This window comes from Mus pahari, chromosome 20 (genome assembly GCF_900095145.1).
Source record: "Mus pahari chromosome 20, PAHARI_EIJ_v1.1, whole genome shotgun sequence".
NCBI lineage: Eukaryota > Metazoa > Chordata > Mammalia > Rodentia > Muridae > Mus > Mus pahari.
Window position 1 is genome coordinate 18,761,045 of NC_034609.1, and position 26,452 is coordinate 18,787,496.

The window sequence follows — 26,452 nt, forward strand, 5'->3', positions numbered from 1 at the left end:
ACTCCGAAATCCGCCTGCCTCTGCCTCCCAAGTGCTGGGATTAAAGGCGTGCGCACCACGCCCGGCTTGTCCGTGACATTTCTGAGACAAGCCTGAACCCTGACTCCTCATATCAAGGGGACAGGTTTGGTCATCTGCACAGGAGTATAAAGAGAAATCAAGCCGAGTCTGAACAACAAGTGGACTGAGACACACTTCTGAGTTAGGTCAAAATGTCACATGTGCACAGGAAGCAGGTAAGTTTTCTGAGGGAGGTGATGCTAAGGCAGAACTGGCATCCAACCCTCTGAGGAGATGCTCCCTGTGATAATGTCAGGAGCTAGGGCGCCTCGAGGAAGGTGTTGGTTCGGAAGATGGAGGAGACGATCTTCCCTGTAGCATTGATGGTGCCTTCACTGTCTGAACTGGATTCGGAGTCACTGCTCCCAGAGTAGGCGCCTAAGCCAGGGAGGATGCCGATGCACACAGCAGCAGATGGGCAGTGGATGGAGGGAGGTCCGCTCAGAGAAGAGCCTCCAAGAGACATGCAGGACGGGGCCTCTGCAAAAGGAGGACAGGAAGTTAGCCATCACCTTCCTAATGCTGAAGGGCCATCCCCAGCCTGGACACCATGCTGGGCTTTCTATAAAAAAGCCCCATTGCTGCAGAACAACTCTAAGCAATCTCGGGAGACTCTGGACATCTTTGTGTTACAGTTGAAGAAGCTGACAGAGAAGAGAGTACACAGTCGGGACTTGAAAGACTGCCCACACTCTCTTGCTACCCACTAGTTCTGAGATGGGGAACAACCCTTGTAGTCACCTATTACAGTTAAATCTCCCGTCTTCACAAGTCACGGCATTACAGCAGGTGGGACTCAGGTCTCATGTCTTCCTCAGCTACTCCTGTGGCCCAACAGGAGGCTAGATCAAGAGACCACCTGTGAGCGATGCTACCGACTCTGGGATGCCACACTGAAGAGACCAGCGACCAACAGGCAGACATGAGCCATGCAGCTATGCTCTTTATTAAGGCAACTTCCCACCCCTGGGAGAGGCACACCTCAGAAACTGATCTCACCACTTTTACTTTTTAGTTCTTTTATGCAAGACCCCCTGAAGGAAGCATTTTAAAGCTATATACAATGCCACCAAGTATCTGGGCTCTTTTCTTCCCAGGATATGCACAGTGATTCTGCTACTCCAAAGATAAATGCCTTCTTCGACAACATGGAGAACAACAATTAGAGGCCAAGTGTAGAGGCCTGAAGAGATGATTCAGAGATGAAAAGCACATACTGTGTTCTTGAAGAGGACATGAGTTCAGTTCCCAGCACTGTGTCAGCTAGTTCACAACCTGTAACTACCTTTAACTCCTGCTTGGAGGGCCTGGAAGCCTTCTGATGGCCTTCACAGCACAGCATTCATGCACACACACCCAGACACATACAGATACATAAATACATAATTAAGAACCAAGATGTTTTTAAAAGTCAAACAAACCTAAACTGAGAATGGCGCTCCATCCTTTCCTCCCTCTGAATGTTTCCAGCCTCATTTGATCACTGTAACAACTTGTATGTGGGTGTTCTCCCTGCTTACTGATGAGGGAGTCAAGTAAGTTGTAAGTATTCAGGCTAGAGTATAAAACACTAAACCAAATCTGCACCAGAAGATGCTACACTCAAGTGATGCCCAAGCTCAGAGTTCAGAAGCCACTGACCGGGCCGACAAGGATGTCCCTTTTGGGGATCACCTTCTACAAATCAAACCGCACTGTGCAGATACCTCAAGAGAATGCAGAAGGGACACTGAATCCAGAGCTACTCAGACGCTAAGGTCATCAGTTGTCTAGGACATAGATTTCAGCTAAGGGGGTCTGCTCCTCTCTAGCAGGGAAGGGAGAAACTGCTGGAGGTAAGTGTGCTCCAAATCTCAAAAGGCAAATGAGCAGTGTCTGGGAGACATTGGTTACAGTGCAGGGAGGCAGTGCTGAAGAATGCTCGAAACAATTATCACAAAGCTAACAACTTTTAAGATGTAAAGAGCTCTTCTAATCTGTTAAAAACAAAAAACAAAGTCAGTAAGCAGCATTCCTCCACGGCTCCTACTGAGTTCCTGCCCTGACTTCCTATAGCAATGGACTTAGAACTGCAAGAAGAAGATAAACCTTTTCCTCCTCACCAAACAAACCAAGAAGCAAACTAGGACGTAGGCAAGAGGCAAAGAATGAAGAATCCTAGGCTTTCCTGGGGCTACAGCTCAGCGTACTGAATATAGAGCGCTACCCTAGTGTACACACGGCCATGGCTCTGGGTCCCATCATCAGGACTAAAGGCGGGATGGGTGGGAGGGATGGAGGGAGGGAAACGATAACGAGTCTGTGTCTTCACTGGATGTATGGTCTCTAAGACGTGCTCAATGAAAAAGGTGAGAAACAGGACAACAGATGTAATTTGGGGAAAGTCAGGAACATGCCCAAGCACATATATGAAAAAGCCTGAAAAACAAAAGCAAAAACATGAAAACCGGTAGCAGTGTGTGGTCTGGGAAGAAACTGATGGCTAGTGAGCAGGGGAGACTTGCTTTTTTACTGTAATCTTTTCATCCCCTTTCTAAATAATTATATACATATATTACTGACTCAGACATTGTTTTTAAAAGGGCAAATATAAAAATTGAAAGAGCATTCTGGCCATATCAATCAAGTAGAATAGTCCCACCCATCGCTGTCACGCATAGTACCCTTCCAATAAAGGACAAGCACCCCAGAAGCCTCCACACCTGGTGAAGGGACAGGGTGCCCACTCCAGAGGACCCCTGAGAGGTGACCCCAACCACAACCACTGTGGGGCACACTGGGTATGGCACAAAGTAGGTCACTGTACAGTTCCCTTGCAAATGGGTAATTTGGGGGAGGGAGGGGTGATGGTAAGAATCTGATGGTTTCAATATTTGAGACATGACAAGAAGTTGTTAATTCATTCCTCCAGTGTTTGTTGTGTTAATATGCACCACACAGAATGCTTTCAGAGGCAGAGAATAACAGAATCAAGTTCAGAGTGCTAGGAGGGCTGTAGCTAGCTAGCTATGGGAGGACAGCACTGAGGACAGCGCTGCCACAGGAACCGGGGCCACTGTGACCCCAAATCGCTTAAGTGAAAGGACCAGAACCTCCAATTATCTAGGAAGTTTCAAGAGAGAAAAGACTGCAACTCTGACAAATTTCATTCCAAAAGCAGTTATGGCCCAAAGAACAAAGCGCTGCCCCCATTTGGGGGCTATTTCCTGCCAACTCCGGCCTTTGCTGGACCACATTGTCATATCAATTCAGCACAGAAAATTATGAATAGTGAAATGTTCTTGGAATGTAGGCAGATGGAGAGAGTACACAGGCCACCTTGTACGTTTCTGGCTCTGCTTAAGCTAATTTTCAGTGGAGGAGCTGAATTTCTGTTAGGGCCAAGGCTTCCTTCAGGAGGACCAAGGCAAAGCCTTCCCATGCAGAGGCAAGACTGAAGCAAGCCTCAAGGATAGCCAGTTTCCTCTAGGGTCTCTCGTTCTAGCAAAGGAAGGTATTTCTTGCCTAGCTCGCATTAGAATGTAGGGACAAGAAGAAGGCATTTAGAATGTGCACAATAGGTCTGAATGGACACATGTGAGATATACAATGGAGTTTCTCTGTGGAAATGAAAGGGCAAACAAGGGTGTGGGAAGAGGCTCTTCACTTAAGATCCTTTTTAGAGGTACAGATACTACCCCTGGAACTGTGGAGAAACAAATTTTTTTTTTTTTTTTTTTTTTTCCGAGACAGGGTTTCTCTGTATAGCCCTGGCTGTCCTGGAACTCACTCTGTAGACCAGGCTGGCCTCGAACTCAGAAATCCACCTGCCTCTGCCTCCCGAGTGCTGGGATTAAAGGCATGCGCCACCACGCCCGGCTAGAGAAATAATTTTAAAGCATCCATTATTTGTTTGAGAAAGAAGTAAATGAAAGCTGTTTCATAGATGGACCAACTGAGTTGAATGAGACCCTCAATCCCACAGTGCAACTAAAAGCAAACTCCTGAATTCCTCATTCCAGCTCTAGAACACTCCTTTACTTACAATTTCATGCTACCTAATACAGAGGCAGATTTCACCACATAAGAAGTCACCACCTTCAAGAAAAATAAGACTCCTGATTCCATTAGGCTCACAGCAATCCAACCATCAGTAGGAGCTGAGCATTCTGTCTGCCACAGGTGAAATCAAGAAACTTGACATTTGGCAAGCCAGAGAAAAACCTTTTGTGAGCAGAGGTCATCTGACCAGTGCTTATAAGCACTCCTGGGAGAACTCGATTGTTACCTATCAATGCTACTAGTTTGTAACACACCACTTTTGTACAGCGGCTGACATATTCATGGTAGGAATTCCTGCTTAGTATAAAATAGTTTGGCATTAAGTTAAGGCAAGCTTGTTTAAAGAGAAATAATGTATCCCTTTACATAAGATGCACTCTTCCTACAGTTCTCAACCATCGTTGGTAGAATGAAGGGGGCACACCCACCTTGAGCCTTGTCATCTGGGTCAGGGTCTGGTTTCAGTCTTTTCACACTATTGCCACTCTCTGAGCTGTAACAGAAAACACGGTGATTTGAGCCTTTTGAGTTTTAGCGCTCAACACGGAGAATCAGGGCACCAGAAGCATTTATGAGTCTGCGGCAGTCTCAAGGAGCTGGGGTGATTGAAAGAAAAAGCCTTCGTTTCACTTCCTAGCCTCTTCTTACATATAAAATCTGCTAGAAAGAGAACTTAACCTCCAAACAAACCCAAGGACACAGCATGCCTTTCTGTCTTCTTTATCATTCAACTGATGGATTTCAAGGGTACTTACACATTTCACAATGACAAAATATAAATTATCAAAGGAAATATTTTTGACAACATCCAGAGATATCCAAAGATTTTCACTAAAACGGAAGAATACATTTCAATGGAGAAAGACATTATACCAGAGGAAGAGTCGGTGATATAAGTCTAAACAGTACCTGTTTACACATGGGCCAGAGTCTAATATGTGGCATGAAACACAATAAGGCCCTGTGACCATCATAGTACATAGAAGAGAGCAAATGCAGCACAAGATCTAAAGGTCCCTGTTGTGGGAGGGGGGTGTGCTGGGGAGAGTGTGCCCACAGCTTCTCAATAGTAGGCAAGTGCTTTAGTACAGAACTGAAGCCCTGGCCAGAGGTCATCTGTTTACATAATTTTTAAGGAGTTAAAATAGCTATTTAGTTTTGCTAAGTATGCCTGACTGCTATATTTCAAGATCTATCACTAAAAGAATAGAAGCAAAGTATATATATAATAGGAAGAAAAAAATATTTTAAGCTCATTTTCACTTTTTTTCTCAAAAGCAAGAATATAAAAAAAATTTTTTTTAAAGTAAAAGGGACGCTGAGGATATAGTTCAATTGTTAAGACTGTGGCCAATACCTGGGGACAGTTCTGGGTTCAATCCCCCAAAATAGCATAAACTAAGCAGGGGACACACCCTGTAATCCCAGTACTTAGGTGGAGCAGGAGGATCAGAAGTCCAAGGTCATCTTTGGCTGTACAGTGAGTTTGAGACCAGACTAGAATACACACACCCTGCTCTATAAATAAATAAGTAAATAAAGAGCAAAAATAAGAAGTCAGCATTAAGATGGTAGAAATTGTATTTTAAAATCTAAATATAGACCATACAAACTAGTGAAAACTAGATTAAGTAAATACATTCTACAGCAGTCATTTAAAGGTACTTATTTCAAAACTTAAAAACAACCTGCCCATAACTTAATACTCAGAAAGATTATAAATGGAAGTGCTGTGCCCCCTTCCCCCCCCCCACCCCCCGAAGCACAGATATAAAGAGGACCACAGCAGAGGGCACGGCAGTGTATGCCCTGAATCCAAGCACTTGGAAGGCAGAGGTAGGTGGATCTCTGTGAGTTTGTGGCCAGCCTCATCTACAGAGTGAGTTCCAGGACAGTCAGGGCTACACAGAGAAACCCTGTCTTGAAAGACAAAAGAAAAAGAAAGGAAGGATCAAGGCAAATACTAGCATCAGACAGACTGGGGCACTGTGCTGACTATTCCTCATTGTCAGCCTAACTACAGCTAGCTAAAACCCTGCTGTCTTAGCCACTGTTCTGTTGTGGAGAGACACCATGACCAAAGCAACTCATACAAGAAAGCACTTAACTTTAGTGCCTTATCATCGTGGCGAGGAGCATGGCAGCTTCATGGCGCTACAGCAGTAGCCGAGAGCTACATCCTGACTCATAGGCAGAGAGAGTCAGACCCAACACAGGTTCTCCTCAAAGTCCCTTAGAACATTAACTCCAGGAACAAGTGACGTAGCCTATAGCCCTGCCAAAGAACCAGGATTGCTAGGCATGGTGGAGTACACCTGGGATACTAGCACAAGAGCAGGTCTACAGAGCAAGATCCAAGCCTGCCAGGGCTACACAGGGAGATTCCATCTTTAAAATAAAAATTAGGATATACAAACCACAATTCCACAACACAATTAAGTTAGGATTAGTAAGGAAAAACTAAGTACCATATTTCATAGCCTCTAAGATGCTAGGATTGTAATGTATTAGTAGTGTGTGTGTGTGTGTGTGTGTGTGTTACTAAACCAGAATTGGTGTGAAGCCTATGAGTCCACATTACTGACATTAATAAACCAAAGCAGGGAAGCTCAGAAACTCCTGCCCCAAGAGACTAAAGTGTCACCTTGCTTCGAAAGCAACATTAAGTGATGCATTTTGAAAACCCAAGAGACTCTATACAGATCACCAAATAAGCTAACAGAACCTTTCCTAAGTATGATATAAAGAATGATTAAGGAAGACAGCTGAAATACCATTTGGCAGTGCAAGAATACCTAAGAGGTAACTGCCCACCTGGAGACTCATCAAACTGGCCCACGTCTGACTCCTGAGAGCTGGTGGACTTTGGGAGGCTTACATGGGGTGTTTAAAGATTCATGGTTTGTTAAGGCTTCTTCTCTGACCACAATCCTCCCCCTGCTGCTGCTGTACCACAATGACATTTTACATGTGCTCAGTGTTCCTAGGAACATCTGCAGCAGATAGAAGATGTGCCAAACCACAAGACTGCATCAATACACTCTATTCAAAATATGTGGCTGGTTGCCAATACACCATATTGATTTTCCTAATAGACTGCACTTTACAGCATTTCGCCCACGGTCTGGTCGGTCAAGCTGATTCAATCACTTTGGTGCCATTTCAGGATTTGAAAAGGGAAGAGCAAACATGACAAAGAACTTATCAGAATCTCCAGCAGTGCTACTCCCACGTCAGTCAGAGCGAGCAGTAGCCAGGTCTCTAACCTGTCACAGCTGCCCTATTCTCTCAATACCTCTGTAGCAGTTGTTCTCTGGGTCTCTTCTCCCTTGCCTGTCCATCAGTCCCAGTACCCTACTCTGTCAACATTTTTCTAAGCCCTTCTCTAGCTTCAGGAAGCACACTTCCAGCTGGGCTCCTCCCAATGCTGTCACCCCATCACCAACAGCAATCCTGAAACATTTGCTGCCTCATTTGCCTAGAGACACAAAAGCTCAACACTGAACTCTTGCTTTATTACTGTACAACCGTGGACAAAAGTTCATCTCTCCAGCTGTCTTTCCATCTGTAAAATTGGTCATAATAACCAATGCTTTGAGGAACCGGTGAGAGCAATTTGTGAGGCCATTAGAGGAAATCTAACCTCCAGCAGGTGCTCAGTGAAAAGGAGCTGTATGTCAGCTGAATGAGTGATCCAATCAGGCTAGGGTCAAAGGCTACTGGGACACTAAATCTGGCAGGGGACAGAGAAAGGCAAGCACACTGGAGCATTGTCACAGGAACATGCTGAATAACCATTTGCTCTGGGCACCATTGCAAGTGGCATTTCAGACTATGTGGCCAGAGGGAGATTTTCACCATGTGCATACGCTCGCTGACCTCTTATGCTTCACAGCTCCTGCCAACAGCTTTGCCTGGGAGAACTTGTTCTTGGTTTCTATGGGTTTCACGGCCAGCTTCTTCTCTACTTCTTTATTTTCTGCAGAAATTCCAACCTTGTTGAGATTACTGTGAGTTACAGGTTAAGGGTCAGATTAACCAAAAGAAGAAATACTACAGAGCAAAAGTAAATCCAGAGGACAACAAATGTAATACATAGACTCCTTGGAGGAACTTAAATGTGAGCCCTTCCTGACTTGGCCTCCCAAGTGGTTGGGATATAGATCTAAAGCACCGGATCCTATGTGTATGTGTATATGTGTATTGTGTATATGTATATGTGAATGAAGGCACGTGTGTATCACTGTGCGCATGTTTGAAGGTCAGGTCTTAGTAATTTCCTGCCTCAAACTCATGAATGCACCCAGCCCTGCTTATGCTTTTGAATAAGGCCTTTGGGCTCCCTTACTATGTCTGAAGCATTTACAATCTTCTCACTGGAGTGTTCTGATGTGCTGCACCAGCAGGACACGCTGCTGCTCATGGTTCTCATCTGAATGTCACCAACAGTCATGAGGACATTCTGCAAAACTGGATTTCACCTTTGAAAGGTGAGACTTATTTACTTATTTCTAAGGAAGTCATGGTAACTTCTCAATTTCCTTTATATTCCTTAAGATCTTTGTTATGTGACTGCCAAGATGGTTTGAGGAGTAAAGGCGCTGGCCACAGTGCTTGAGTTCAATCCTCAGAACACACATGGTAGAAGGAGGAACAGACTCCTATAAAATGGTCTAACTTTCCACATGCATTCTCTCTCTCTCTCTCTCTCTCTCTCTCTCTCTCTCTCTCTCTCACACACACACACACACACACACACACACACACAAAGACAGTGACAGAGACATACATAGAGACAAAGACAGAGAGTGAGAGAGACAGAGATACACACACACAAAGAGATTGAGAGGCAGACAGGTTTGACCGGTTGGTGAAGGTCTATATTCCAGCTACTTGAGGGTTAAGCCCTACTCTGGGTTCTGGAGGGGTCAAGCCAGCCACAGCTATGTCAGCTTACGCTGTTATTCTGCTGTCCTCTGGGCAGAGGCAAAGCTCCAGAAGAGTCAGTTTTAAGTCTACAGCTGAGTTGGGCAGTAGTGGCGCATGCCTTTAATCCCAGCGCTTGGGAGGCAGAGGCAGGCGGATTTCTGANTTCGAGGCCAGCCTGGTCTACAAAGTGAGTTCCAGGACAGTCAGGGCTACACAGAGAAACCCTGTCTCGAAAAACCAAAAAAAAAAAAAAANAAAGAAAAAAGAAATGTTTGCAGCTGAAACTGAGGGGTAACTTTGCATCAACTCTCAGCATGTACTCGAACCAAGGCTAGCAGCCAGTACTCATGCTCCTAGCTCTGACTGACATTACGTATCAGAGCTTTTAACTTTCCTTTCTCACGATAAAAAGTAGAAAAAAGGCAGTGCTAGCGAGGCTGCCTAGCATATGTAAGGTCCTAGGCTTACTCCCCAGTACCACAAAAGGCAGAAAATCTGTAAGCAGGGCACTTGTCACATCACGGTAACCACCAGCTCACAAGGCTGTCACTCCTGCTGTTCTCTCCGCTAGCATATGTTCTGTTTTAGGCTCTTCCTCATAACTTAGTAAGCAGGTAAATATCTGACAGCTATTAGGATGCAGCAGTGCCTTACTGCACAACAGTGACATCTAGTGCCCAAGACATCCAAGAAGAAGCCATTGAAAGATGGAGAAACAGGGATCACCTCATCACACATACCAGGCTAGGTGGCAAATGTCTTTACCCACTGAGCCACCTTGCTAGCCTTCAATCTTCATTTTCTTAAAATTACATGTAAGCACACACTCAGGGAGATGGGATGCATGTTTCCCACAAGTGTTCAGAGGTAAGATGACCCCCTGCAGGAGTCAGTTCTTTATTTTACCATATGGGTCCCAGGGATCAAATTCAAGCCACCAGGGTTTAATTGCTGGGCCATCTTGTCAGCCCCAAATGTTCCTTTTTATTGGGGGTGGTGAGGGGGATTTGAAACAAGAGACTTAATTTTCCTAGTAAAAACTGTCAAAGCCATTAGTACATTGCAGTTTCTACCTATAACTTTGTCACTAAGGCACAGAGCATCTGCCCACATTGTTGCCCACACTGTTTAGTGGACCTACTGTATACACTCTGCAGGAAAATACTAGCTAGTACAAACAGAAAATCCTACCATCAAACCAGCCATAGTAGAAGACACCTTTAATCTAAGCTCTGGGGAGACAGAGGCAGGTGGACCTCTGTCCCTGAGTCTAACCTTGTCTACATAGTAAATTCCAAGCCAGTCAGGGATGCACACTGACTGCCCCACCATCAATTACCAATTCACTGATGAAGCATGGTCAAACAGAACAGTGAGTTTACTCAACTTACAAGCTTAAAATATCCAAATAGGCTTCCTTGCAGAAGGGTAAAAGTTAGGATGGACTACCAATAGCTCCTGTGGGTTATATACTCATTTATTTATATATTTATTGAGAATTTACTATATTCTAGGCATCGGGGGAAAAAGAATTCAGTCATTCTGGTTGTTATAGAACTTACTTTACATTTTAGCAGTAAAGAGATAAAATGCACCAGAGCAAACAAATGAACATGCGCCCTGTTTAGACAAATGAACATGTGCCCTATTTAAAACAAAATGATGGAGCTTGGGTAGCTCAGTAGAGTATGTGCTTCGAATGTATAAATTCCCAGATGACACTGCATGCAATACCAGTTGGGTGGTAAACAGGATGTAATGGTACAGCAATCAGAAGCTGCGACCATGCAGAACTGAGTCCCAAGCCATGAAATGCTAGCCTTGGGAAATCTGACATTTCAGGTTGAGGAAACCATGAATTTGAGGCCTTGCAATAGAATCCACTTGATGTGCAAGGAACCTAAAGGCCAGAGGCTAGAGTACAGTAAACGTCAGGAAGAGTGGCTACAGAACCCCAGGCCAGGCGATTTACCCTAAGTCACGCAGAGCCCTGCAGAGCCTGATGAAAGAATGCTGACTTGAGTCAGGCATATGGTGGTGTACATCTTTAGTCCCAGCACTCAGGAAGCAGAGGCAGGTGATCTCTGTGATTTCAAGGCTAGCCTGGTTTACAAAGTGAGTTCTAGTCTAGTCAGTGCTACACGGTGAGATCCTGTCTCAAAAAGAGGTCTACTTTAGACTAACTGTCACGGGGGGGGGGGGGGGGTGTAAAAAAAAAAATCACTGAAGTATTTCAAAGTTACATGATGCCAGATAACTTTAACAATTTCCCATTCTGCCCAAAGAACAGATTGTTGGGGCAAAGAGAAGTGGAAACCAATTAGTAGTAACCCTAGCAATACAGACAAAAGTCTAGAGTGATGAGAAAGAAAACAAGATTTAGAGAGGTTTGGAGAACGCTTCAAAGTACTTTTGGCTAAGGCAGAGTAGAGGAGACAGGGAAGAGGGAAAGACTGTAATGGAGGGAAGCACGATTGGGCTCAATGTGGCCTGAACTGACGGCTGTTCATTATCTAAGTAAGATGTGCAGGAGCCTAGTAAGACATTCAGAGGCACATGGCATTCATTTGTAACTTTAGCACTCAAGAGGCAAGAGTCTTTAAGGCCAACTTAGTCTATGCAGTGAGACCATCTCAGGAAAATGGGAAAGTTATACAAGTAGATGTTTCCAACAAGGCAATATTAAGTCAAAGTAAAATGACTGTCCTTGGTCCCTGAGCCCACTACAGGAGTAGTTCTCAGTGTATGGGAGGCTTGTCTAATCTTGCTTAAAACAGAAGAGTAAGCAGAATGTTTCTGAACATGCCCTTTTAGGTCTGGGGAAAAGGTTCAGTAAGTAAAAGCACTGCCTGGGCTAGCATGGGGACTTAAGTTCCAACCCTGAGCATATCTGTAAAAACCAGGCACGGTAGAGACAGGCTGACCCTAGGAGTTTACTGGCCAGGCAGCTTAGCTGGCATAGCAGGGCTCAGGTTCACAGAGAGCCTATCCAAGGGCCTAAAGCAGTGAAAGAGGGGGCCACTGGATAAGATTATCTTTGACTTCAGTAAGCATGCACTGTGTGTACATACATAGAAAAGATCAGAAACATTACTTTTTAAATCTCACAAGATAATGTCTCCCCAGTGAGATTGGCTACATCGCCCATCTAAGTCTAATCCTACAAGGCAAGAACACCCCACTACTGACTGTGAGAATTTATGCCTGGCTAATCCTGAAAAACATTGAATTCTGATTACAATAGATATGCACACGCAACACACCCCACCAGTCACACCCAATCAATCACTCAGAATCAGAGACATCAGTGCTAACAAACTGTAAGGACTAGGTAGAAGGCCTCTTTATATTTGTGAGGAAAGTGAGTCATTTCTCTCTAAGCACAAAGGATATTCTGTATTCCTTCAGTTCCTCCAGTTCTTCCTCTCGTCGCTGCTTCTCTATCAGCTCCTGCTGCCGAGAAACCTCATCCAGGAAGTTGGTCTCATCTTCGTCTAACCCTCTTACCATGTTTTCTGAGGAAATAAGTGAACAAGGAGCACTAAGGAGACTGAGGGAGCACTGAGGAGACTGAGGGAGCACTGAGGAGACTGAGACAAACAACCTTCTCTGACCTTCCCTCCCTACACGTTTATTCTGTGCACAGTGCGTGTGCACATGCTCCAGGGCACACACGTGAAGGCTAAGGGACAGCCCTTGGGAGTCGATTCTCTCCTTCCAACTGTGGGATCTGGGGATCAACGCAGGTTGTTAGCTCACACAACAAGCACTGGTACTCATGAACCACACTGCTGGCCATTTTCCTTTTTAAACAAGCAGCAGATTCTTCAGGCAATTACAAGGAAGAATTGCTAAACACCATAGCTTTTTAATAAATAGTATGGTATCAAGTCAAAGCATTTCTCACAGTACTAGAAATTAGCACAGAATTCAAATCGTATCTTAAGCTCTAAGTCAAAAGGAAGGCAGAAGATGGGTCTTTTTTCCACTGAATTGAGCTCCTGGAGGCTGGATAATCAAGATATTCTATTGCTAGTAACAAAGATGGTTTCATGAGGCTAAAGTACATCAAAAGGCTCAGTGAGTCCCTCAAATGTCCATTCTCAGAAGCTTACTGAATTTGAACTGCTCCTCATACTCCTGCTGCTTCCTGTCTTTCTGTTCCTGCAGCCGTTCATACAGAGACCGAGGGTCATATGCCTCCTCTGGACATTCTGAAAGGGAGATGGGATAAAGGAGACACAGAATTTAGGTTGTTTCATATTATTTTGGAATCACCAAGAGTTAGAAAAATAGTTAAGTCTCTCTACATCTGAGGGTGAAAATAACACAAAGTCTATAGTTTCTCTTTGCACCTCATACAGAGAGGGGCAGGCGGTTTTCAAAGACAGCTATTAATATCACATTGCTAACTGGATGGGCAGCCAGTTCAAACCTATTAGCAGCATCTCAGTTCCAACTGCCCCTCTACCTGTAGCAAGCAAGCAACTAGTAGAATCTCCTAGAAGGCGCTATGGTGGGGGGAGGAGGGCAAATAAGGAGTACTGGTTCTGCTGTGGAGAATTCACATAGCTTACTTCACCCTGTGAGCCTCTAGTGAGGACAGTTAGCACCTTCTTGGCAGGGTTTTTGTGAAGATTAAAGAGTTAAATGAGGGGCTGGAGAGTTCAGAGCGTTCAGTGGTTAAGGGTACTAGCTGCTCTTCCAGAGTATCTGAGTTCAATTCCCAGCACCCACATGGTGGCTCACAACTGTCCAGGGCATCTGACACCCTCACACAGACACACATGCAGGCAAAACACCAATACATATAAAAACAAATTATTGTTTTTTAGAAAAAGGTTAAATGAATGCTGTCCAACTCTAGGTCTATCTACATACCTTCTGGGTCTTCTGGTTTTCGCACCTTCTCCCATTCTTCTTGCCTCCTTTTGCGCCGCTCATCTAGCTCTGCCTCAGACACAAACCTCTTTTTGATGACAAGGTTACTATCATCCCCTCCATCCATAATGGTACAGTCTACAGAAAAAAAAAAAAAAAAAATCAAAGGAGAACTACAATTAAAATCCTTAGGAGCAGGGTGGGGATGTAGCTCGGCTGGTACAATGCTTGCCTAGCATGCACGAAGCCCTGGGTTCGATCCCCAGCACCACATACACGGAGTGTGATAGTGCACATCTATGTTCCAGCACTTGAGATGTGGGGTCTATTCTGGCTTATCAGGCAGCACACATCTGTGCTATCCACAGTCACTGAGAGATTCTAGAATCATTCTGACATGGCGTTCTACAGCATGTCACACGGACGCTATTTCCCTGTCTCAGCACTCTAGACAAATGGGCCTTCTGGGCTCCAAACTTGTTCTCAGCTAACATCCTGCTTCACAGCTATAAGATTTGCCACCTTCTTCCAGTTGCTATCCCACTGCCTTGATTTACCTGTTCTTGCTTCCAAAGCAGATTCTAATGGAGACTCTCAGGTACTCAAGGCGCTTTAGCAGTCAAGTCCCGTCTATAAAGCAGGGAGGTGGCAGATCTAGGACAACAAGACATGAGTATAAAGAGTGGAAGCAGAAGAGCCAGACCCACCTGACGTTAAGCCCAACGCTCTCCACAGTAAGCAGCTGCTGTCATCGATTCTGCCTGTCCTCCCTGTGAAGCAGTGACCCTCTTTATCCCTACAGGCCCGAGCCCTTAATGCGTATCCTGATGTAGAAGACACCAAACTTCCTCTCTTCTTTTTCTTCAACTCTTCAGAGAAGCAGGAATAAGGAAATAAAGATGGGGACGTCTTTAAAAAGTCAACATTTTGGAGCTGGGGGTGTAGCTCAGTGCTATAGCACTTGCCTAGCATGTGCAAACCTTGGGCTCCTGGCTTTTTAAATTTTTTTCTGAAGAATTACAGTTAATCATCTACTCAGACATATTTTTTGTGTTCGCTACAACATTACTACCTACCGCTACAACATTACTACCTACCAAAGAGGCACAAATGCAACCCAACCCAATGTCTATTCTAAGATAACCTTTGACAACCCATCTAACAGTTCATTAGAAACTAAGTCTGGGCCTAAAGAGATGGCTCGGTGATTAAGAGCTCTGACTTCCTCCTTGTTCAATTCTCAGTCCCTACATTTTGGCTTAAAACTGTCTATAATGCTAGCCCCAGGTGATACACCACCTTCTGGCTTTGGTACACACGTATTACCATATGTATGCCACAGACATACATGTAGGCAAAATACCCATATATATAAAATAATTTTTTTTAAAAAAGTCTGCAGCTTCAAAAAGCAACTAACAATTTAAAGCGCTTCACAAGTGTTGCATACTTTTTGCATGTTATCAAGTTTCTCTGCATACAGAGCCTATGAGAAAGACTCGTCACAGATGAAGTTGACACACAGGCTCAGTGATCTGCTCATGGCATATAGGCAGCAAGTGGTGGAGAATTTTCATATTCTCAGCTTGGTGTGATTGTACACATATGATTGTAACCTCGATGCTCATGAAGACTGAGGCAGGAGGATCCTAAGTTCAAGATAAGCCTCGAATACACAGCAATATTCAAGGCGAGACTGCACTACATAATGATACCTTTTCTCAAAAATCACATGTTTACCCACCTCATCATACTCCTCTCCTCCTCCTCCTCCTCTGAAACCACACTCTCAGTTAAAACAAAGACATGGCTGGACATGATAACCAATCCCTGTAGTCTCAGCCCTCAGTTAGGACAGAAAAGTGGGCTAGAGGCCAATCTGTGCCACACAGTGAGACCTTATTTCAAAAACCTAAGGGCTGGTGTCTTACTTTTCTCTTGCTGTGAAAACACAACATGATTGAAGCAACTGATAGAAGGCAGGTTTTAATTTGGGGCTCAGGTTTCCAGAGAGTTAAAGGCCATCACCATCAGGGTGAGGAGCATGGCAACAGGCAGGCAGACAGGTATGGCCCTAAGGCAGTAGCTGAGAGATCTTACATCTTGATCCATAAACACAAGGCAGACAGCGAGGCAACTGGGAATGTAGAGGGGCTTCTAAACCCCAAAGCTCACATCCAGTGACCTCCTCCAAATAGGCCTCACCTAATCCTTCCCAAACAATTCAACCAACTAGGAACTAGGCGTTCAAATGTGAGCCTATAGGGACCATTCTCATTCAAACTACCATGTTGGGAATGTAGGCTTTGGGCTCATTCCTCAGCCTGGGGAGAGACACACGAGAAAACAAGGGCACGTCAATTTCAGCTATATTTTCAAATTCCAGTGCCCAGAATGAAGTTTTTGTTTGGTAAAGATTAAAAAAAAAAAAAGAATCAGGGCATTAAACCCAAACATTCAAAACAGAAGAAATCATCTCAGCCTGAATCCATCCTACTGTTGAGGTTTAGTTCCATGTGAAAAATGAGAATTGTTGACAATCACTAGAAAGAAAACTAAGTCACCTGAGAGATATCCCACCTGGCCCACAGTGCAGCTTCTTCAGATATAGAGATGTAGTACTACTCGATGCCTGCAGCCAGGTACTCAAGACAAAAGCAGGATTACCTTGTCTTTGTGACTTTGCAAAATTCCTCAAGCTCTTTGGAGCAATTTCTAAGGAATAAAGAGCCAACAGTTTATGAAATGTCCCCAGCAAAGAATGTGAGCTATGCAGGCACTCAGGAAATGGGAGTCACGCTGGACCCTTGCTTTCTCCTTTCTACCTTTGCTGTAGCGTCACCCCTCCCACCCGGTATCAAGTGTCTACTCTCCTCCCCCTACTCCTATTTCCTAGGAAATAACTCACAACAGGACAGGCCCTCACAGCCTCCTCCTGGCATCAGAATCCATCACACACACCAAAAACAGAATCAGCAATTCCTATTTTAGACCTTCAAGATGGGCCACTGCGCTCCATTTCCAGGTAATCAGCTCCCTCTCCACCTTACAGTTCTTGCTCTGAAATTTCTGTTCCTATGAAATCCACACATAAATTTTGAGATGACAAAAGGTGACTCTTCTCCAACACAACAAGGCTTTATTATAAAAAGGTAATACCTACTCTTAACTTGCTGCTTTTCAAAGGAAAACATCCAGTATTTTAATCCTACAAGATGGAGATAAACGTGCTTCAAAGCAGTGGAACTTGCCTGGCTTGGTGGCACATGTATGCCTTTTATCCTAAAGGATCAAGAGTTCAAGGCCACTCTTGAATACCTGAGACATATCTCAAAAAACAGGCCAGCAAATGCCTCAGAGAGTAACCATGTATGCTGCCAAGCCTGATGACCTGAGTTTAATTCCCAGAATCCACATGGTAGAAGGAAAAATGGATTCCTGCAAGCTGTCCTTTGACACATTAAAAAACTAGTGATGAATGAATAGCCAAATTCTGAGTATTCTGTATAATAGTCAGAATATTTCTTCTTCAAAAAATATTCAGGTCTTTTGAGAATTACAATCTTCTTTCAGTCAATAACTACAGCCATATAGGTTGAGTATGGCAGCTCATGCCTGTATTCCCAGCAATAGGGAGGCTGATGCAGGAAGATTATAAATTCTAGGCCAGCTTGAGCTATATAATGATTTTGTTTCAAAATAATATTGCAAGACAAGCTAGTTTAACCTTACACACCTTTCAATATAAGACTGCTCAATTCAACTAATCTATAGCAAGTGTCTTCTGTTGTGTTCTTATTAAGGTAGGCACAGGCAATGATAAAGACCATGGGCTCTAACAGCAAAAGATTCAAGTTCAGAATCTGGCTCTGTCAGAATTAGAACTTGGTATGACACTGGGCTAGTCACTTAATTCTTCTGAGTCTTGATTGACATCCTTATCCCTAGATCACACTCACCAAAAGTGACCAAGACAGCCCTGTACAACATAAAGTCTTTGTGTGGGAAAACAAGACAATTCATGCAAAGCACTTGGCACAGTATTTGGCACATTTCAAAATGCTTTGAAAGGCTTCTTACTACTATAGAGAACTATATTAAGCTCTGAGCTGGGTACAGTGGTAAGGGAAGAAATCAGTCATAAACAAATATGACCTTTTAAGTAGGAATGGAACCACATCAAACTGAGAACTTAGAAGACACATAAAACTTTAATGTACACATATATCATTCTTTCCACATGTAAGTTGGTAATTCTATTTATCCAACACTGGGCTAGACTTTATGAAGTAAGGTCAATACTCTTATACTTAACCCAGATAATATGGTACATAATAAACCACTAAAGCGAACAGTACAGGCAGTATTAGATACTGCAGGCACATATACGGATGCCTAGGCTCAAGACTTGGGCATGCACCTAGATTCCTTTTCCTTCTTTATACTTTTATATTCCACCTGCCACCTAGTTCTGTTGTCTCTACCTCTGGATGAGGTTTCCTTAACCTATCCTCTTCTTTTTGTGGTGGGCCTCTTCCTTTCTATTTCTTTTTTGGAGGCTCCATCTTGCATACTTTAAAAGTATTCCACAGGTAGTTTCTATTCTAGCCTCCATTCAGATCATTTTTCCCATTATCAATCTAATGGTCTTTCTAAAGGTAAATCTGCCTGTTACTGTCCTACATAAAGTACCAGTATCATCACCACCACCCCCACACACACACACACGAGAACAAAAATCAAAATGTTAAATGGCACTGCCATAAATACCTCTTGTGTGTGAATTGACCTTGTGGTTGAATGTTGCTTCTGTCAGGGTAAAGTCCATGTTCATTTGTGTGCTCCTATCAACTCCCATTCTCACCGCCCCCATCTTCCTGATCTAACTGACAGCAACAATTCCTCCACATGGCACTGGAAAGCCACACTGCAGATCTCACAACCCGGTCTGCCTCTCTGCAGGCTTTGTTGCCTCTACCTTGCTTCATTTTCAAACCTCATGTGAATCTCTCTGCTCAGACTCAGAATGAAGATCCCTCCCTCTAAGAAGCTTCCCATGTCCTTCTAGAGTAGCGGCTGCACATTTCTTTCCTGTGTTCCTATTACATACATTGGACCCTGTAGACAGCACTCATGAGTGCTACCTATCAGGACAGTGTGGAGCACGGCAGGTGTGTAATAAGAATTTACTAAATAAACTAACCACTAGGAGGAGCTAAAGAATCTGAGCAGGGAAGTGTATTCAATGAATATCCCCAAATACTGTTCAGTGTTAAGTTAGGCAACAGTGGCCACTACAAAGATTTATTGCAGTTTCAGTGTCTCAAGGAATTCTTGTTCAAGCACCAGTTAAGTTTGGGCAACAGGAAAAACAGAACCAAAATTGAAACATCTTTCTTTGTTACACAACTGAAACCATCTTTCAAAAGATAATTCTTGCTGGCTTTCTTTAACTCAGTGGTTCTCAACCTGTGGGTTGTGACCCCATTTACCAACCCTCATTTCCAAAAAACTCATGTTACAATTCATAACAGTATCAAAACTAGTTATGAAGTAACAAAAAATTTTTATGATGGGGGTCACCACAACATGAGGAATTGTACTAGAGGCCCACAGCATTAGGAAGGTTCCTCATCTTAACTACAGAATTAAGGGATTTAGATTACATTTACTTTTAATTCCTATTGCTTAGCCAAATTTTCACAAGTCTATACTTTCCCCTTTTGTTTGCTACAATAAATAAAGATAAAAAGCCCAGAATTAGGGGAATCTATCAAGATTGATACAGAACTGCAGAGGATTTATAGTGGAAGGTTTATTTTGTCCTTCCTGTGTTCAACTCTAGGAAGATTAAATAAACCAAGCATGGTGACACATACCTTCAATACCAGCATGCACTCAGAAGGCAGAGACAGAGGATCTCTCTAAGTTCTAGGTCAGCACTGTCTGCACGACGAGTTCTAGGACAGTCAAGGCTACTGTGAGATGCTGTAAGGGCTGGCGGGTAAGAAACAGACAGACACACTGACTGACTAAAGACGCTGTGAGGGGTGGAAGGTAAGAGACAGACAGACACACTGACTGACTAAAGTGAGCTTTTCTTTCCTTGTCCAGCTGTTTCAAGGTATCTGAAAAATGAGTTCAACTATGAAACCAAATACTCTTCCCCCAGAGCTGATGGTCAAGCCTAGAGTAACTCACAAGCTAGGTAAGTGCACTATTGCCGAAGTACAAAAAGAAACATTCAACATTCTTCAATATGGATGTTTTAGAAATAAAACTCACTCTATTTAAACTTAAACAAGTTTCAAAGATTGAAAAGTTTGAGGCCAACCTGGTTTATTATACAGTGAGACTTCTGTCTCCAAAAGGAGCCATGGCTTACAAACTCATTTAACAGCCAAAACCCAAAGGTTTTATACTTCAAGGCAGGGTAACTTGTTACACACTGCAGTAGTGTGTTTCTACTGGAGTCAGTGTTTCCTTTCCAGGCTGGGGAGACAAAACAGGTGGTGTCTTATAGCACATTCTGCAAGTTCTAAAAGTGCACAACTTACAAAGTAATCATTATCCTAGGACTGAAAACTTAGTCCACGAAACTTGTAACTAGTGCTGTGATGCAAATTAATGAGATCTGTTTTCCTACGGAGTTGAATTATGTGATGGCAGACTAAGTTTACATCTGGCTGGCCACCATACCCTTCTAAAATTAGACCCTACATGTAGAAATATACTCAAGGAATCAGATTTCTGTGTTACAAGCTTTATAGGGTAGCAAAAATAAGCCAACCCATTTTCTTTTGACAGGTGACTACTTTCCACTGTTTTCACCCTAATGCGTAAGCCTTCCTGTACTTCAAATACAAGTGAGACAGAGAGGACTCAGTGGTTGAGAGCATTTGCTGTGCAGTCTTGAGGACCACAGTTTGGATCCCAGCTTTCAAGTAATAAGCCACAAGTCAAGCACACTTCTGTAACCCCAGCTCTGACCGGGTGGAAACAAGAGGCTAGCTGTGACTTGCTGGCTTGGAACCAATCTGCAAAATCCTAAACTCCAGGTTGAGAGAAAAAGAGAGAGGGAGACAGAGACAGACAGACAGAGACAGACTGACTCTGCCTCAAAGGAATAGACAAGAGAATAACAGATGATATACCCAGCACCCTCTTATGCCCTTCACATTCATGGAGAGACAAGTATAAAGGTGCACGAATGGGGGCACACATCTAACCACTCACACCCACACCTAGATTTGCTAGATAGTCCAATTAAACCTCCCAAAAGACTACTTTCTAGCCAGAAGACACTGCTACCAAGCACTAGTAATTTAGATCAAGTCTACTTTTCCTATGTCATAAAACTTGTTTCGAGAATGACAAATTACTTAATAAAGAACTCTATTAATACTTATTACTGGATAAAGCAATCAGTAAGAAAAGAAACATTAATCTTTTAACACTGAAACTTATTAATAATATACTACAGAAGTAAAGTGATCTAATGAATCAATGAGATTATAACATAAGCATCTTAATCTATAGTTAAGGTTTGTGTTATAAAGAGCAGTTTGTAATAAATTTGAGGCATCAAAGAAATATACACTTATATGTTAAGTACTTAATATGTTTACACAATCATACACATACTCTCATATTCACACAAAATCTTCCCATAGCACACGGAGGCAATCTCTCCTTACACCCATCTAATTCATCTTCTTACACTAAAGGAGAAAGGAACACTAACTTACACCTCCGCTCCCTTAGCTGGTGTTCAGCTCTCTACTTTACAGTTTATCTCTCAGAACAGGCACAGTCCCTCACTGTGTGTGAGTCTAATTTAGTTGTATTTTGCTATGTGCTGTGACAAGAGAGCACAAAACAACTACTTCACCTGGAACTCGGGGAAGAAATAAAAGCAGTAGGATATTTTAGTTGTTAGCACCTCAAAACTGGAAAGAAAACGCAAGAAGAAAAATTAAAAATTTCAGCATTAGTATTCAACATGGTGCCTCTCTTGAGAAATGCTCAAGAATAGTTTTGATTGTAAACTATTGTGCCACGTGGTTCCCTTTAGACCCAACTCACACACCAAATCCTAACCCCATCCTCCAACACCCATCCTAACATGGCTCAGCAGTACAATCAAACGGAATAAGGAATTGGCCTGTGTGATACTAGAAGCAAAAGGTTAACCAAGGCAGCTTTTAAAAGCTGTTTTATGTTTTGTTTTGGGTTTTAGAGACAGTCTTACTATGTAACCTTGGCTGGACTGGAACTTGAAATATAGACCAGGCTGGCTTCAAATTAAGAGATTCTCCCTATCTCTGAATAGAGGCTCATCACTCCCCACCCAAACCAGTTTTTTTTTTTTTTTGGGGGGGGGGGCTTGGGGTTTGATTTGTTTTGTTTTGAAGGCAAATCTTCTCATGACACAGGCACTAAATAGGACTACAGTCAATGCAGCAATGTAATGATGTGGCACACAAGCAATTTAAGGAAAAGTAGGACACAGTAATTGCTACAGGAGTAAGAAGCTGAGCTTTAAGCCCCGCCCCACTTTTTCTTGTTTTTTTGTGTAGCCCTAGCTGTCCTAGAACTCACTCTGTAGACCAAGTTGGCCTCAAACTCAGAGATCCACCTGCTTCTCCTCCAGAGTGTTGGGATGTAAAGGTACATGTCACCAAGCCCAGCTTAAGCACTAAGTTCTTATAAGAGGACTAGAAAGGGAAGCCTAATTCTTTTTTTTTTTTTTTTTAAATTATTTTCTTTATTTACATTTCAAATGCTATCCCAAAAGTTCCCTATACCCCCCCCCGCCCCTGCTCCCCTACCCACCCACTCCCACTACTTGGCCCTGGCATTCCCCTGTGCTGGGTCATATAAAGTTTGCAAGACCAAGGGGCCTCTCTTCCCAATGATGGCCGATTAGGCCATCTTCTGCTACATATGCAGCTAGAGACTCAAGCTCAGGGGGTACTGGTTAGTTCACATTGTTGTTGCACCTACAGGGTTGCAGCCCCCTTAAGCTCCTTGGGTACTTTCTCTAGCTCCTCCATTGGGGNCCCTGTGTTCCATCCAATAGCTGACTGTGAGCATCCACTTCTGTGTTTGCCAGGCACTGGCACAGCCTCACAAGAGGCCGCTATATCAGGGTCCCTTCAGCAGAATCTTGCTGGCATGTGCATTAGTATCTGGGTTTGGTGGCTGATGATGGGATGGATTCCTGGGTGGGGTAGTCTCTGGATAGTCCATCCTTTCATCTTAGCTCTAAATTTTGTCTCTGTACCTATAGGGAAGCCTAATTCTTATAGCTGCTGTGACACTGCATAGTGAAAATATTAGAAATTCTATATAGAAATATCATCTTTCACTTAAGAGTGCAGGAAATCACAAATTTCACATTCCAGTATCAGAATCAAGGAGTGAGAGGTTTTTTGCCTCTGGAGAAAATGAACTAAATATTGAAACCTGTCCTTTACTGCTATGTTTAAAAAGCTGGAATGTAGCAGCAGGAGCAGCAGTAATAATACATAATAATAGCTGGAAGATGGGTCAATGGGTAAAATGTTTGCCAAACAAACAGGAAAAGCTCAGTTTGAAGCTTCAGACCCCACATTAAGTGCAGGACACACCAGGTCATGCCTAGAATACCAGTGTTCCTGGAGATGGGAGGCAGGAGACCAGAAAACCCCCAGAAACTCGTGGGCCAGCTAGCCTGACATATGTACTAGTAAACAGCTAAAGACTGTTTCAAACAAGGTGGAGGGATGGCTCAGCAGTCAAGAGAGCTTGCTGCATTTCCAGAGGATAGGTTCAGTTGCAGGCATAATACAGGTACAGAATTGCCTGTAGTTCTAGCACCAGGGAATCTGGTGCCCTCTTATGGCTCCCTCATACATGTAAGTATACTGTAGCTGTCTTCAGACACACCAGAAGAAGGTGTGAGGTCTCATTTCAGATGGTTATGAGCCACCATGTGGTTGTTGGGATTTGAACTCAGGACCTTCAGAAGAGCAGTCAGTGCTCTTAACTGCTGAGCCATCTCTCCAGCCCTCTAAAATAAGTCTTAAAAGGAAAAAAAAGTAGGAGAACCAACACCTGAAGTTATCCTCTGATACAACATGTAATATTGCATGTAAATCTGCACATACAAACATATAAATATGTACATACACATATCAAAGACATCACATACAAAAGTAACTAAATAATAACTGTTAAACCAAAAAGCCAAAAAGATGGTGGAAACTTTGGATAAAATCTAGAAGGTGACAACCAGAAATTAAGCCCATGACTCAGATGATTTCATCCTGAGGACTTCTCTGACCTGAACAATTCACTCTAGCAGTACTATGGAGGCAACAGAAAAATCATGGGCAGCTCACAGGGTGTGCTCTCATAACCCTTCCCTCCCCATCGGAAATTGGTACCCAAGAATTACACGTTGAAAGGGAAGGGAAATAAGAAAGAAAACTGTGGGAATAATGGACAAGAAAAAACATCTACGGGAATTAAATACACAGATTACACAACAAATATACTTACGATATTTAAAATAAAAACCAAGCCTCGAAATTAACAGCAAAAATATGAAACTTCTTTTTAAAGTGATAAAAGTAAACAAAAACTTCAGGAACTAAACCTACAATAATTGAATTTAAGATGTCAGTGTTTAAGAGGGAACGTGGTGGCACACACCTTTATTCCCAGCACTGGAGAGACAGAGGCAGAGACAGGCAGATCTCTGTGAGTTCCAGGGTGGTCTGGTTTATATAGCCAGTTTTAAGAGACCCAGGGCTAAATAGGGAGATTATGTCTCAAAAGACAAACAACACCTCCCCAAAGATTATTGTTTAATAACAGAGTTGGAACAGAAGAGAATTAATGAAGAAACTGCCCAGTCTGGAAATCTTGAGTTGTAGGCCACCTTTGCCAGCATCACAAGACCCTGCCTCAAAAAAAAAAAAAAAAAAAAAAAAAAAAGCAAACAAAAACTGGAGACAAGAGTGAAAATGTGTGTGTAAGACAGTCAAACGAATCAATATATGTGTGACTAGAAATTTACAGGATAAATCATTATTTCAATGTCAAAAGGCTAATTAATATTGCCAAATGTAGCATACAACTGTAATTTCAACACCTGAGAGAAAAAAAAAAAAAGAAAACAAAACAGGAGCTTAAGGTTATTTTTCCATACACGTCAAACCCAAGGCCAGACTGTCTACAAGAGACTGTCTGAAAACAACAACCAGAAAAGTCAAATACCAAGATAATTGAAAAAAAAAAAAAAAAAAGCAACTCATGGTTTGAAGCATCATAATTGAAACTGCAAAACAAAGGTGAAAACACTTAAAAGTACTTCTAGAGGGAAACTGATCACATTCAAATATCTCAGAAGCAGTACCCTCCAAACCATTTTGCTTTGTAGTTTATATTCTGCGTTGTTTTCTGGCAGTCTTGCTAAGGAAGCCAGGCTTGTCTCCAACTGACACTCCCCCACACCCCCACACAGCCTCGTGGTCCTAGGATTACAGGTACAAGCCACTACAAGGAGCTCCTTCAAACCATTTTATGATGTCTCTGGGGACTCAGCAATAAATCAGTTCACTTAACCAACGAAACTTGCTACACAGGTTGACAAGTCGCTGCAAATCCTAAAGAGGTTCATATCAGACTTTGTGGGGTCCACTCTAGCCTTAAACAATCAGACTGACCGAAGGGTGCAGCACAAGTGTTTGCATTTTTAAAACCAAGGGCCACAGATCTTGTGATTTCCTCCAAGAAGCATTTCCAAGAACAATATTTTTCCCTTTCCCTCTGCGTGGACTGGCCTTCCAAGGGCACCAACTCTCCAAGGAGACATTTCAACGACCGGTCGTGTCCTAACAAAATAGGTCCACAGCCTTTGCTTCCTACTAGAAGAGAATGAACGAGGAGCAGCAACGGGGAAATTTGTTATGTACCCATCCTGCAACTACTCGCTTCGGGATTCAATGATGCTCAAGCCGGCATTCCACGTTTTCTAGGGAGCGAGGAGCTGCTCCGAATGGAAACTGAGGCAGCAGCTCACTTTAGACCTGATGGCTCCAGCTAAACAGCAAAGTGCTGAAAGAAGACAAGAGGCCCGGCAGCTCGGAACGCGTTAAGAGTCGGGACCTCCCACCACGACCGCCACGCCGTCCCGCAGACTCCCGCGGCTCCGCTCCGGGGTGGGCACCGCAAACTCCCCACGTCGGGCGACTCAGGACATCGCACTAGAAAGGACCGCGGGCTGAAGACAAACCTGGGCCCTAATCCACACTCTGGCCGGAGTTCACCAAATCCGCGGCCGAGAAGCCCGGTTTCGCCTCCAGGCGCGGACCCAGGCCGTACTCACCTACAAGAGCGCGGGAGGCGAGCCTCCCTCACCTCCGCGGCGCCTACCGCAAACCGTCGCCGCCAAGGCCACTCTCGCTCTTAAAAAAAAAAAAAAAAAAAAAAAAAAAAAAAAAAAAAAAAAAAGAAAAAAACAACGGCTTAAAGGAAGCAAACACACTTCGCT

At 43.4% G+C, this 26,452-nt stretch overlaps 1 protein-coding gene across 2 annotated transcripts; it reads right to left on the reverse strand.

Annotated features, from left to right (window-relative positions):
- Fam192a (family with sequence similarity 192 member A) lies at window positions 1-26,369 on the reverse strand. 2 transcript variants are annotated; one of them, XM_029532696.1, is made up of 8 exons: window positions 16,492-16,604; window positions 14,469-14,565; window positions 13,912-14,049; window positions 13,146-13,244; window positions 12,424-12,545; window positions 7,981-8,111; window positions 4,530-4,594; window positions 1-540 (listed from the first exon to the last, which is right to left on the reverse strand). In XM_029532696.1, the coding sequence occupies exons 3-8, from the start codon at window positions 14,036-14,038 to the stop codon at window positions 320-322; spliced, it is 765 nt and encodes a 254-aa protein (XP_029388556.1). In that variant the 5' UTR covers window positions 14,039-14,049; window positions 14,469-14,565; window positions 16,492-16,604; the 3' UTR covers window positions 1-319. The 2 variants fall into 2 exon arrangements, with proteins under 2 accessions (XP_029388556.1, XP_021076214.1); XM_021220555.1 differs by lacking the exon at window positions 16,492-16,604 and adding an exon at window positions 26,288-26,369 and having other exon boundaries at window positions 181-540.
- Window positions 26,370-26,452: the final 83 nt, after the last annotated feature.

What these genes read in the sequence shown, in the direction of transcription:
- Fam192a (XM_029532696.1), bottom strand. Translation starts at nt 14,038, where the DNA reads ATGGATGGAGGGGATGATAGTAACCTTGTCATCAAAAAGAGGTTTGTG. An exon ending in AAAACCAGAAGACCCAGAAG is followed by an intron (nt 13,245 to 13,911) that starts GTATGTAGATAG and finishes TCTCCCTTTCAG; the next exon opens with AATGTCCAGAGGAGGCATAT. An exon ending in GGAGCTGTGAAGCATAAGAG is followed by an intron (nt 4,595 to 7,980) that starts GTCAGCGAGCGT and finishes TTTCTGTTACAG; the next exon opens with CTCAGAGAGTGGCAATAGTG.